Source organism: Argiope bruennichi, chromosome 11, assembly GCF_947563725.1.
Source record: "Argiope bruennichi chromosome 11, qqArgBrue1.1, whole genome shotgun sequence".
Classification (NCBI taxonomy): Eukaryota; Metazoa; Arthropoda; class Arachnida; order Araneae; family Araneidae; genus Argiope; species Argiope bruennichi.
In genome coordinates this window covers 73,981,057-73,996,637 of record NC_079161.1, presented here as the reverse complement: position 1 = coordinate 73,996,637, position 15,581 = coordinate 73,981,057, and the positions used below count along the sequence as shown (strand labels likewise).

Here is a 15,581-nt window from a genome sequence, read left to right as displayed (position 1 = left end):
TTGCAGACATATATATTTATTTATCATCAAGTGCAGGATGACAAAAGTCATTCCTATTGTAAAAGGTATAACAGTTTGTATAAAATTTCAAAGCATAAAACATATAACAAAATTGGCTTACAAGCTATATGTAAGATAACGATTCTTAATCCATAACACATATTTACTAACAGTTTAATAAATCTCTTCTAATTTTAAAACTATTACTATTTTTTAACATGATTTTCACTTTTTTGCTACTCTCATAGCTATATAAACACATAGCATAAATTCTGAAATCTTTTACTAGTTTAAGACACTACGAGAGTTTAGAAATAAGAACTCAACACATAATATTCCTATAAAGTTATATGGCACAAAATATGTTTGTAAAATAATTTGCTAAGTATTCAAATATTTTACAAGATTAAAAAAGAGGAATGTGTAAGGTGTCACATAGATAAACAAATATAAAAATGTAGAGTAAATTCATGGATTATACATGTAAAAATAATGCATAAAAATATTTAAAATTTGAGCTCTTATTAATAAAAGATTTCAAAGAAAATAATTTTGGAAATGTCAGTCTACAAATAAAATTCATAAAATATTCGTCATCAAGAATGTTCAGTAAATTCACTGATTTTTTGCTTGGAATTCATTCAGAAATTCGACTAATGCTTTTGTTTCGTCCAGAGTAATAGCATTGAACAAAGAAATTCGAATGCCGCCAACAGATCTGAAAAAGAAAATATGACAAAAATTAAACAAAAATATTTATAAAATCTTAGGTAATATTTTGTAAATTCAATGTTTTATTATTGAAAAGTTTTTATATTAGGATATAGTAATAGTATAGTATACTATGATAATTTAATCTTGTACTATTATAGTTATATTTTTATAATAGTTTAAAGCATTCAATTACATAACTTTCCTATCAATTATAATATATTTTACAAGAACTCAAAAATTGTAAAAAGTTGGCACATGAAATTTCCACATGACAATTGATTTTGAGATTCGCTTCTTCAAACACAATTGTACTATCATGAGATTTCAAAATTAACTATTTGTAAAGGTATTTAAGTAAGATAAAAGATTATGATAAATTCTTAAATAAAAACCATTAAGCACATAATATATTTTAGTCCAGACATTACAAATTGCAACATATAATAAAGTAAGAAACTAAAAATATTGTTCACAATCAAATCTTGATATAAATTTTGAATAGTTTCAATAAAAATAAAATTATAATGAATAAAGAATGATTGTATCTCTCTCAGATGAATCTAAGTAATATAAAATTAAAATAAATAACTTCCTTTACAATAATCTAAAACTTATCTTTTTAATCGATTAATTTATCTTACTTGGATTTATTATGTACCGTTACTGAATTCACAGTTTATTTTTTAATAAAATATTTAAAAGTGAATAAATTTAAACATAGAGAGAGAGCATGATTAAAAAAAAAAACTGAAAAGATTTTGTAACATTTGTACAAAACAAGTTAACAACAAAACAGCCTTATAAAATCTTGCGAGTACAAAAGTGTTAAACTATATTTCTCTTATTTTTCAATATAGAAGCACAGATGTTGGAAGTAGATTGCACAGATTGATTTAAATAAAATAAAAACTATCTGGAAATATATAAACCACTACATAGATATAATTTATTAGAATAAAAAATGATTCTCAAACCAAGGAAAAGTCTTTTAGAATGTAACTGATACTGATAAAAATTTATACATTTTTTATATGTTAAGTTTCAAAGTTTCACAAACTTCATGAATTTTAATGACGATTCAAATAAGATTTTATCCACATTTAGAATTATATTTATTTACTATTGTCTAAAATTTTATTACCTGTGTCCTTTTAAAGATAACATTTTACGAGCTTTAGCTTCATTCAGGAATTTTGTTTCCAGTTCATCGTTACCACTGGGTCCACCAATTCTAAATGGAATGTTCATACGACTTCTGTTTTCTTTTTTAATTGCAAAGCTATGAATTTAAAAAATAAGCACCAATTAGAAAAACTATAAGGGATAAAAAAAGCTTAAATTTTTTAACAAAAAAATAAAATATTATTTAACTTGATATAATTGAATCATTAACAATCATGCATTCATTAGTTATAAGGAAAGATAATAAATAAGGACATCTGTTTTGAAGCTTCTAAAAATAGGAAATATGTAGCTTATTAATGATTATTACAGAATTCCAGGTAGTAATTGATAGGTAAAAATCATTGGTAGTTTAATAAAATAATAAAAATAAAATACAGTGCAAAATAAATGCATAATTTCAAATTAAAAAAAAAACTTGCTAATTAATAACATTCTTCAAAATGATGAAAAGAAATTCCTGTAATTAACTTTTATTATGTTTAAAAATTTTTGTAAAGCATTATATTTATATTAATTTGACATTAATGTTTTCAAATGTTTTATGATACTATGCTATTTTATATAAATACAAATGCATATAAAAATGTCCTAAATATAGCAATTATATAATAAAACTTTGACTAAGAGATTTAATTTTCTTTAAAATAACAAATGCATGACAATACAATACAGTAATTAAGATTTGTACAAGAATTATTTATAAAAAATGGCATATTTAATTTTATTTTTTCTTTCCAAAAATCTATGAGATTCCTATTCAGTTATTATCAAGATAATTAGTATACTTTAGATAAGACACAATAATAAAAAAAATATTGATTTTCATAATAAATAAAAATAAATATTAATGATACATTAAAATGAAAAAAAAAAAAGCGTCCAATTTCAAATCTTTAGTCACCAAAATCATGAATTCTATATAAAATTTAAATTATTAAAAAACTACAGATTTCTTCATTCTTTTGATATATTTGGCATATCAGAATACCCTGTATTTGTTTGAATTTATGTTTAAATTTTTTTCTAATGCTTATTGGCTTAAATTATTTAAAAATCATGCAGCAATATATATTCTGAATAATATGAAATATATTAATTCTTACATAAAATCTACTGCCTTTACATGTTCAAAAAATTAAATGCACTCCAAATATAAATGATGCTTTGAAATAAATATGTAGTCAAAGGGTTAATATTTATATTTTGTAGTAGTAAATTATTTATTCATCATTTTAATATGCCAAAAGCTTCTGTACTTTTCAAAAAAAAAAACCCAATTGGTAAAGAACTTTAATAAACAGGTAATAGATCCAAAATAAACCCTCATATGCTTTTTTAAATCTAATATATTAAAATATATATTGGCTGAAATAAATTGAATGCCTGAATATCACATTTAGGAAAATACACTAATTTTTGAAAACTTGAGGAAATACATACTGATAAAACCCATTAGAGGCATCCAGTACTTCATATACTAGACTAGATTTCACAGCACTGTGTTGGTCCATCGCTAAGACTCCTCCTTGAGAGAGCACCCATTTGAAAACCAGGCCAAGGATATATACACTGAAAAAGATTAGTGTTGAGTTTTTTTAATATTATATTTCAAGATGGCAATTTATAAACAAAAATATGGTAGGAATAATGAAATAATGTTAAATTTATTTTAAGAATGTTGAATTCATTAATTTTATATTTAGTATTCATTATATTTAGTAATTTTATATTTAGTATTCCTTATAATGATTGTTTGGGGAAACATGATCATTTAATAGTAAACAAAGCTATTTCATTATTAAAAAAGTCAAGCATCTTCATTCTTGAATAATAGAAAAATTAGAAATTGAAGTACAATGTTATTTAATGTTATAAAATATCTATCATTTTAATGCTTTTACACTTGATATTGTTTCTGACAATGCATTATTCATTTAATTTTATATTGTTAAATTGGCAGCAGTCGAGTAGTTTTATTATAACTTAAAATATTAAGCTTTCAAATTTTTTCATCAATTTCAAATGTAATTCTCTTATATTGCTCATTAATATTGAAACAAGTTTAACATCAAGTACATATATCTTATTTTATCATTTAAAAAATGGCACTTATTTCTAAAACACTTCCTAAAGGAACATAATTCTAAAAATAATAATAAGATTTATGGTAAAATTTGTATTCTTGTACTGCTTGAACAAAAAATATCAGTCAGAGATCACCAATTCAATAATTAGTTGCGAGATCAAATAAATATGTCAGAAACAACTATGCACTGTTATTGCATTGCAATTGTTGCAAACAATTACGCAATTATTTATGTAAAAATTCTGAAAAATGACATTAATTTTTTTTCTTCTTCTTTTTATTAATTCTTTAATTTAGTTTTTTTTTTTTTCTTTCTTTAATTTTCAATTTTCTTCTTCTTAGACAATTATTTATAATATATTTATTGTATATATAATAATATATTATTATAATATATATTTAAAAATAAGTATAACTTCTACGATAGCAGCAAACCAATCAACTTAATCAGAGGGAAATTCGATGCATGCTATGATTTTGTACCTTATGGGGAAATGCATGGAATGTGGAAATTTTTGGAATGTGTAGTATTTTATTAATTGAAGGATTGGGAATATGCAGTAAAATGAAAAAGTGAATAAAAATTCAGTTGTATTATACAAATATTTCAAAGTTAATATTCATAAAATGTAAATGAAATGTGATAATAATTTTTTTACTTTTCTGTACAAATCTTAATTAAAATTACAGAATAATTACATTTCTAGAAAATTCTTTACTTCATGAAAAATAAAATTAGTGATTGCAATTTGATTATATCAATATTTATAAAAGTAAAATTTAAACTGTACACCACAAAATTCCACTACATTATAAATGCAATATTCATAGAGATCTATAAGGAAAAAGGGAGCATATTGTTAATTTTGAAATCATTAAAATAAAATTTGATTTCATTACAGAATTTTAATTAGAAATTACCTGAAAGTTGGAGGTGTGTTGTACAAAGATTTGTTTGCAGCATTTATTTTGTAGTCGAAAACTGTTGGGCATATAGACATGCCTTTTCCCAGAAGATCTTCTCGTATTATAACAAATGTCACACCGGGTATACCTGCATTTTTCTGGGCTCCAGCAAAAATGACACCAAACTAAAAAAAATAATTATTTAAATTTAGTTGAATACAGAACAATCAATATTGGTAGTTACTGTAATTATTAAATATTCAAAAAATTTACAATTAAAAGTGATAATTACAAGCAAAAAATTTTAACTGTTAATTCTGTACTATGCGTCTGTCAGTTGTGTAACTTGGGTAGCCAAGACATAATTTTCAATCGGGATATAAGTACAATTTTTATATTCAATAAGAAAGATTTAAAATTCACAAGGTTAAAATATGTAATGTTTGCTGTAATATGATTTTAGTGTTAAAGACCCAATCTAGTTGATCTAATTAGAGATTAACATAAGTTGAATACAGAACAATCAATATTGGTAGTTACTGTAATTATTAAATATTCAAAAAATTTACAATTAAAAGTGATAATTACAAGCAAAAAATTTTAACTGTTAATTCTGTACTATGCGTCTGTCAGTTGTGTAACTTGGGTAGCCAAGACATAATTTTCAATCGGGATATAAGTACAATTTTTATATTCAATAAGAAAGATTTAAAATTCACAAGGTTAAAATATGTAATGTTTGCTGTAATATGATTTTAGTGTTAAAGACCCAATCTAGTTGATCTAATTAGAGATTAACATAATTTTAAGTTATCAATCTCTAATACAACAACAACAAAAAAAAAACAAGCAATACATTTATTTGAAAAAAATATTATTATAACAAAAGTTGAAAAACATTCTGAGGCAAGGGATGGGAACATCATTATTGAAACTTGTAACTACTATATAGTTATCTAGTCAAAGAGAATACGAGTAACAAATACAAAATTGAAACAATTACTGTGTTGGTTATATATTCGAATAAATATAATGTAATGAGTACAATTTTAAGGTAATGCAATACATTGCCAAACTACAAAATAAATTATGTTAATAAAATAAAATACAAACTTTTGTCACATCAAAAGGTCTGGTTAAAACATTCGAAGACATATCACAAACTAAAGGCACACCATTTGTTTCAGGTACAAAATCAAATTCAATACCTGCAAAATACAATAATTATAACAAAGACAGATTAATATGAAAATTTACAACTAAAAAATAAAATATAATATATTCATCTTTCTTCAAACAATTGAAACACACACATACATTTTAAATTTTGAAAAAAAAAAAACTGAACAATTTAAATTATTTAAAAAATAAGTTAAAAGCTTCACTATTTCTAAACACATTGCTTGAAAGAATTTATGAAGTACAAAAGTCAAATGAAAATTAAATTAAATTAAATTTTTATTGAAACCTATGTATTACAGAATTCATTTCATCAAAAATTATTTCAATTTTGAAGATTTAATTCATAAAATTCTGTGTTTACATGGGATAATAATCAAATTTTACATTAATCTAAAAATATCTAATAAAAATTAATCTAAAAATGTTACACGATATATATTCTCATTAAATTAGAAGAATCTAACAAAAAGTATGCAGAGACCTCTAACAAAAATTATTATAATAATCTTTCTATATTATTTACATTTTTTTTTTTTACTTTTTAATACAAAATCCTTATGAATTTTAATTTATAACATACAAATAAAGATAATAGTTTTTAAGAAAACAGAACCCAGAAGTTCTAAATTATACTATATTTATTTCCATTATCTAAGTTCTTCTATTTATTTATTTATGCTCAACATTTATTAGGAATATTCACATTTCAATCATATTTAGTAAATAAAAAAAACCCTCTTTAAGAATTTATTTATGATTGTTATAACGAATAGTAAAAAAAATGTGTTAAAGAAAAAAAGCGGAAACCTGGGAAATACACTACAAATATATTTCGTCATTGTGATAAAATTACTAAATCAACATAATTTCACAAGAGGACTTGTCATTTATATTAGATTTCTTTATCTTATCTCAGATATTCAAGATTAAAAAAAGCAGCTTTAAATTTAGTGCCACATTCAAATAATTAAAAAAAAAAAAAGATTATTCCAATGCTGCCTTTTTTTTTTTTTTTTTTCTTTTCCATGATAAACTAAAAGTGACAAAATTAATAAATGGAAATCCTAAATTTTAACTATACCATATGATACCAATAATTCCCATTGGAAACAAAAACCTTCTTTCAATTTCACAGATCCAACTTGCATACTAAAAATTTGAACTTTTCAACAAGAAATCAATTTACTTACACATAAAATCATTTTACAAATTTCCAAAAGTATAATGTTTTAACAAAAATTTGGGTTTGATTTTCATGCCAAGGTATAACTTATTGGATTACTCTGCAGATAGTAAATTTTTCCCATGATGAAAATTATTAAAAGAAATACTAATAATACAGTTGAAAATCATATTATTATTGTATATTAAAATAGAAAATCGATATCAATAAACTGAAAATATTATCCAGTATCATTTGCTACTGCCCATAATAAAAAATAAAAATCTATTTCACAACTCTTTTAATTCATAACATTGAAAACTCAACATTTATAAAATCTAGTTCTACCCAAAACCTCAATCATGTGAAAGAATAATTGCTATAATAGTAATTATCATGACAGCTACGTATAGCTGTGTTTGCAACTAAAAACATTTGATTAAAATGGCAAGATGCCAATGTCAGCAATATACTCAACTAGTGATAATAAAAATGTCATTTTCAATTGTACAGCCATCCCCCAAAGAGAGATGGAAATAACCATCCATAACTATGATTATTTTTTCGCATAAGCATGGAAAAAAAAATGCTGATATATTTTACTCAAGATTCAAAATAATTTATCTTGCAAGTAGAAAAACATAAAAAGATTTTAAAATATGAAATTAAGCATAATTTTTTTTAAAAGTCTCAAAAATTTAGAAAAGAAATCAAATTCAAAAACAACTTTACCATGTATAGTTTCATTTGCACAGTAGTATACATATTTTGCATTACTGCTCAGCTTCCATTCTGATTGGTCTGGAATGCCTAAAAAAAGAAAAGAAAAATAATTAATAGCAGAAAGATAATAGTTACATAATTTACTATACAAGTAATTTCATAATAGTAAATTAATATATATATATATATATTATATATATATATATACATATATCAGTTTGAGAAGATTATGATTGTTACAAACAAACATGAAATTTGAAAGAGGTTTCAAATTTAAAGATTATTTTAAAATATTTCAGGTGATTAATAAAATGGAAAAGGAAATATTTCCTTTTTTTATTATTGTTCATTATTTGATCATCAATTAATCCTAAATTTATATAGAAATTTAACACAATCATTCTGGAACTCCAAATAAATGAATTTATAATCACTTTATAAATACTATTATTGCAGATAATTATACAAAAGTAATAACACAGTATATCTTTTCCTTATGAATGATCCAAAAATTATACCAGCACAATTTTTACCATAGTTTATGAGCTGCAACAATGATTGTTTCATCAAATAATTCAAATTCTTCTCATCTCTAATTATTAATCAAATCTGTCTCTCTTCTAATTATGCAAGCAATTGTTTTACTCTCATATTCTATTTAGTATTAGTTCTGATGAGTTACTGGAAAGGATAAAGAATGGAAATGAGGGAAAACAAGAATAATGTCTCCATGGATGGTACAAAGTGACAGAGATCTTAACTTACTGTTATTTGGGGGGTGGGGGAAGGAAAGTACTTTTTTTTACTTTCAAAATTAACCTTTTAATATGCTTGAACTTCCCTTTAAAACACTATCCAAATTAAGGAACATATAAATGGTTTTTCTTCTTACCCAGATTTTACAAGAATGATTTATGACTACCCTTACAATAGGAATACTTAGTATGTTCCAAGGGTTAAAATCTATCATGAACATGTTTGCAATAAGAAATATTCAACATTCTGTACTCATTTTTATTAAAATAGTACAATCTACTATAGAAATTTTGTGAGGTTTTGCAATACATAAAACAGGTTTTTCTTTTAATAATTTCAATAATAAAAAATAAGCAAATAAAGACTAATATTCTGATTTTTATTATATACTATCAGTACTTAATATTTCAAAAAATATTCAAGAACAGACCTTGTTACAGCTGTACGAAGGTTGAAGGATCATCGTCCGAGGTCACCAATATGGCGAATTGTGATGCACGAGGATAGAACCTGGGACCTTATGGTTCGCAGCCGAGTAACATGACCACAATACAAAAGCAATTGCACGTGCAGCGTAGCTGTTAACTGGTTTATAAGCTTTCACCACAAACTTCCCTCCAGTGAGTCGAATGATATAGCTGTTGAGTGGTGATGTATTTATTTAGTTGATGAATCTAATGCGCCTGTACCCCATTTGAGTAGCGGCGAGCGTGTATGGGTGAGTGGTTGCTGATGCTGTTGCTGCGTCAAGTGAGTCTGACGACTTTGGTTGCGGGTAGATGGCGCCATAACAGCTGTACAAAGGTTGAAGGTTTATCGTCCGAGGTCACCAATGTAGCGAATTTGCGATGAGCGAGGATAGAACCTGGGACCTTGTGGTTCGCAGCACAAGGTCTCAGATCACAATACAAAAGCATTTGTCCGGGTAGCGTAACTGTTAACTGGCTTATAAGCTTTCACCACATTTATTTTTTTAATTAGCCATTTTTTTAAAAATCAAAATGACAGATGAAAAAAAAAATCATACCTGTATAGACTGAAGTTTTTGGTAAAACTCTGTTAACTTTGCAGTATTTTTCAGCTTCTTGAGCAGCTTTGGATGACCATGTGCCAGTAACGATGTAATCAACAACATCATCAGAGGAGGAACATAGATTTAGTGGAACAGCAGCAAACTGACCAGTACCTCCTCCTTGCAGAAACAGAACTTTGTAATTGGGAGGAATTTGGCTGAAAACAGACATATGCTATTATCAATTTAAAATATTCAATACAAAAAGGAAACATAATATATTTTGTAGGTTAACAAGGTTAATTTAAACATTTTTAATTCGAACTTTTTACTTGGTTCCTTTTCTACTGACATGAAGGTAACAATGTCCCTTTTAATTCGAATTTATTAGTGAGGAAATAAATTCAAAAAATTAAAAATTGTTGTTTTTTTATTTCTAAATTGCTTTTATTAGTTAAATACATCAGCGCCTTATATACATTATGGCAACTATTTAATCAAAAACGTAATAATTTTCTCATTTTAAAAAAATTCTTTGAAAATATTTGATGTAAATTGCATTATTTATTTTGATGTCTTATTGTACAACTGTTGTATTTAAAGGCTTAACTGTATATCTGTTACGATAAATTTATTGAGATAATTATTTTAAAAATAATTAAAATTTTTGCATTATAATCATTACTTAATTGATCAAAACTTAAATGTCACAAATAAATCAAATCTTTTTTTTTTAATTTCAAAATAACTTTTCTTTGTCATACTTACTTTCAGATTAGTGTTTCTGAAGTCAGATTTTTGGATAAATAGAATTTTTATCCTATTGACAGTTTTAATAAGCCTTGATCCAATTGTATTAAAATAAAGCAATTTTCAAAGGGTTTTTCTTTTTTTTTTTTAAATTTTAAATGCATTATGTAAAATGAAAATTATTTTTATTATTATTTACAAAAAAATGTACAAATTTTTGAGCCCCTTTACTAAATTGTTTGTCCTTGAGCTAACCAGCTTTTATACTTATTTACACTTTCATGATATCCGAAAATGAATTTTTGACTAAAGTTAAACTTAACTTACTAAAGTTCACGTAATGCTGCTTCAGCTTCATCATTTATTTTTCCATAATCTACTCCTCTATGTGTTAATTCTGTAAAGACAAAAATGAGAAAGAATTAATCAACATTAAAACGTATTTTCCATCAATCAAACAGAAAGAACACACAGCACTACTTAAAAAAACTTTATTACACTTGTAATTTTAACATTTAACATGCATATTGTATATTTTAAAATCACAAAATATTTCTATTTAGTTGAACAAAACAATTACAAACAAAATTAAAAAACATTACGAAAACTAATGATTTTTTACTTAATAACACACAGCTGCAAACAAATCTGCCTTTGAAAGACTCGCATTAAGCCAAATGCATGTGCTTTAATCTGAATTATCGAAAAAAAATTATTATAAGATTCACTTTTAAAAAAAAATTGATTACATTTACAAAATAACACTAACATCTGATGAAAATTGTTTGCACCTGCGAGTATTATTTCTTTTAACAGATGGCAATTGCAAATAAAGCTACAAAAATGCTGAGTAAATAAATTTCTGGTAAAACTACCAGAAAGTAGAGAAACTACCAATAAGTTTTTTTTTTCTCTCTCTCTCTTTTCAGTAAGGCAGGAGACATATTTTACTTTAAACAACAGACATGTGTCTTTAAAAAAAAAGCTAGCTGTTTTCGATGAGCCAAGACAGTCTCAAATTTTGATCGATTGTCTCGGATCGAGAATTGTTCTCAAGTTGAATTAAATATTCCTAATTAACTCAAATTTTACTTATAGAGGAACAGTTCATATAAGGGTGCATTAACTAAATATAATGTATAACATGCACCGGTTTATACCATTTGTATTTATTAATAGTGTTTCATATATTGATTTATCTTTATTTTATTTTTTATCAATAAATGGTTTATAAAAATTTTAAGGATCAACTAGATTTATTTTTTCTAGAAGTACTTTACGGGGAACTTTTCAATTCAATAATATTTTACCAAAAGTATGATTACCATGAGAAACCAATGTAAAATACTAAAGAAAAAATAATTATAAAATTCAAAACAAACTATATAATAAATGCCTTTTTTTATCATTGCCTGCTTTTTTAATAATTAACTATTTTGTTTTCATGTTTTATTAAAAGCCTTTATTTAAAACTTGATTTTTTCCCATGTTAGCTAATATGAAATTTTTTTTAAAGAATTTTTAACTCGCTACCTGAAGTTCTGAAATTTTGTTCTCCCATGTATTCTTAGACAACACATTATAATAATACATTCAAATTTAATCAACAATTAATTTCTTTAATTATAGTCCTTCATGAATAGTAATTAATATAAAAATACTGTCAAGAGAATAAATAATATTTATAATAATGAATTATAAATTAAAGACGGATGAATTATAAAATTAAGAAAATAATTGAAATAATTTTACTTCTCAACACTCTAATTAAAGAATTTCCCAAAATTATTGTATTCTTTTTTTTTCTTTATTTACATATTTTTTTGATTTTTGTCAATATTCCCTACATTTTCCAGTATCCATAGTTCAGGATTGCTGGCACGAATTCCAGAATCTCTCAAACTGAACTTCACAAAAACTGTTTAATAAAATATCATCACATCGAATCTTTTGTCAATATTTTTTTAATATAGAAAAACCTTGTATACAAGAAAAAAAATAAGATAAAACCGAGGCCGTGCGCGAAAAAGATAAACTGAAGTAGCTATGCAGGAGGCCGAAAGGTTGAATTCGTGACGTCACAGTCGAAAGCCTCTCCTTAGCTCTGTTGGTGATGTAGGAAACGCTATTCCTATGCAGAAACTAACTATTTCGTCTTTCGATAGAAATTTTTCTATCTTTTTTTACGGATTCAAACTAACCTCAGAATGAATAGCCAATAAAAACTAAGAATTCATAAAACCTCTTTAATTAAACATTTATTTTCTTGCGGATTAAGAAGACCTTTGAAATAAATAGGGGATTTGTATCTTTAAATCCATAAGTTTCCTTTCAAATCAAATCGCATTTACAGAAACACAACAGAAGTACAAAGTTTTTGGCATTTACTTATTACTGAATGAATTTTTAACATCGACGATTAATTAAAATAAATATTTGAAAAAAAAATAGTACAAGTAAAATAAAAAACTTTTAAAGAGGCTTTGACACAAATTTCAATTGCAAGAAATGAATTTTGATAGAAGATCACCCATTGTTTAGAGAAAAAGTACCAGAAACCAAAAAACATTTTTTTTTTCATATTCATAAAATAGCATACGCAAAAAACTGATATTTCATTAAAAATCAATTTAAAAAAGATTAATTCAAAGTAGGAAATTCTGATGTTGGATAATCCAGTGTTTTGAGAAAAAATATACAAAAATGATAAATTATTTAATTTTATTTACATAAATTTCTAATTAAATTGTTAGAAACAGCTTTCCACATCACCCTGGGGGTACTGTTTCTAGATGCACTACCCCTTTTCAGAAATATTAAGCGAAGGTGGGTTCCTCAGTAGGTCTATTTCCTTCGTTTGCTAAAAGATTAATATCCTAAAGTTTATCCTACTAAGAAAAAGTTGACAGTTTTCTTTTCAAATTTTTAGCTCTAAGCTGGTCATTCTTAATAATGGGGCACAGGTTCTACAAAAAATGTAAGATTAAAGCTAACTAAAATTAAAAAAGCTAAATTAGCATTAAGTTCAAGGATCTCGACAAATTTAAATTATTACCTGTAATAAAAATAATATAGGAAATATTTCATTAAACTATTTCAAATTAAAATTCGTCATTCTGTATGTTTAAAAAATAACTGCGTTTCTGAATAATTTTCTAGCGATTTCCTCCAAAAACCTATTATTTTCTTTTGTCCACAATTGAATTTAAAAAATTATGTATGCTTTACATAAAGAGAAAAAGTCCGTTAATTTTCAGCCGAACAATTTCGTTTTGCTCGGCCCGCACAAGCGAGTTGATTTTTTCCGTACTTTAGGCTTAGCCGATCTCGGAGAGTAACATTAATTTCTAACCATTATGAAATGCTTACATTTAAAAGAAGCTATTGAAATTTCTAAGCTTTAGAAGAACCTAAGAAATGCTTAAATTACATAATTAAATAAACGATAATGTAGAGGTAATATAATCAACAATTAAAGCATCAAATTAGACTTGTCACCACGTGAGTAAATACAAGACAAGCTTTATATCTAAAAATATTGCAATCAAAGTTAACTCTAAAATATAACTAGATTATATTTTTGTATGGAACTAACATAAATTTAAAAAACTTACTTTAGAATGAGTTAATCCAAGAATACACCGGAATTTCGATATGTATTTCTTTAAATCACGCGCGCATTCCAATCGCAAGCACTCAAACGAAGGCTTTACGCTGTGACGTCACAGCAGCTAAATTTCTCATGTTTATGGCCTCCTCTAGGTAGCGCTCTTGTCTTTTTCGCGCACGGCCTCGATAAAACAGACTTAAGGTGGGTTCACACGAGGCTTTTTATTGCGCGCAAACGTTGTCTCTCTACTGTTGTCCCTCTATTGTCCCCGTGTGAACAGTTGAGACAACGTGTCGGGACAATGGCTAATAGTTGTCCCGACGGGACAACCATTTGCCATTGTCCCGTTGCTGTCACGTGATTTTCCTGAAGTAGGCGTGACCTTCTATTGCGCGCAATAATAAGCCTCGTCTGAACCCACCTTTAGAGATAAAAGATTGCTTTTTCCTTAATCAGATTTTTACTGATACATGGCTTTTCATAACAAACTAAAAAAGTATTTTTTTTTTTTTTTTGCGCTTTTTTTTTATTTCGGTCAGAATGAAAAGCATAACCGTGAAATAAACAAGAGAGATGATAAAAATCTTTTTTAGAATGGGAAAATAGAAGTTTGAAAGAGAAGTTTTGAAATTAGATTGGAAATTTCCGTTAAATTATTTTTTAACTCAGTTTTCAAAACTTTCCAAAGAGAATTCTTCACAGACTCTTACATCTAAAATTTCAAATTGTGTGACTGTATACATTTTTTTTTTTTTTCCTATGGTTAAATATATTTTAGTTTTAAATTTTAGAAAAAAATTATTCTCACCTGATTATTTTTACCCTACTTAATAGTAAATTTCTTACAGAAAATTAAAATAGAATATAAAATAATATTTAAGTTCTGAATATTAGTTTAATTGTTTACCTCGGTTTAAATTATTACTCTAATTTTATTATGACATTACGTTTTTAATTTTTCTGAATGTTGACAAACACGTTGTAAGTTTTTGTTTCATGACATTGCCCTTTTTTAAATGTTGTGATATACATGCTTTCTAAATCTTTCCTGCAGACTTTCAAGCTCAGTGCATCCGTTTAGGATAAGTAGGTGAAATCGATGAGAATTCAATAAATAAATTTTTTTTAAATAATGTTCTTATAAATGTCTATCAGATAGTAATTTCTTTTTTAAAAAAACGAAATTTAGATTTACAATCAAATCCTCTAGCATACCAACAACATTTTAGCATATTTACCATATCTCACATACTTTTCTAAGATTAAATTATGACAATATATTTTCACTATTTAAAACACATCCATAATAAATACAAACGTCAAATCTGAAATTATATAATATATATTAATCGCCCAGATATTTACAATCCGTTTCGAAGCACCACTAGGACTATTTTGAAACAGAACTCGTGATTTTGAGCTCTAGTCAGATAATGAGGACGACATTCGAGTCTGTACAACTTCCCTAAACTTTGGTTCCATATAAACGGCAAAA

The 15,581-nt window shown here is 25.6% G+C and overlaps 1 protein-coding gene across 1 annotated transcript in view; it reads right to left on the bottom strand.

Moving 5' to 3' along the window:
* LOC129957475 (phosphoserine aminotransferase-like) overlaps positions 1–15,581 on the bottom strand; it is a 33,681-nt gene continuing 18,100 nt past the window's right edge. The window contains exons 3-10 of the mRNA XM_056069795.1: positions 10,804–10,873; positions 9,742–9,944; positions 7,968–8,045; positions 6,005–6,099; positions 4,907–5,076; positions 3,340–3,468; positions 1,856–1,993; positions 1–718 (exon numbers count right to left, since the gene is read on the bottom strand). Coding sequence (XP_055925770.1) covers positions 616–718; positions 1,856–1,993; positions 3,340–3,468; positions 4,907–5,076; positions 6,005–6,099; positions 7,968–8,045; positions 9,742–9,944; positions 10,804–10,873 — 986 coding nt within the window. The 3' untranslated portion in view covers positions 1–615. The remainder of the gene's footprint in view (positions 719–1,855; positions 1,994–3,339; positions 3,469–4,906; positions 5,077–6,004; positions 6,100–7,967; positions 8,046–9,741; positions 9,945–10,803; positions 10,874–15,581) is intronic.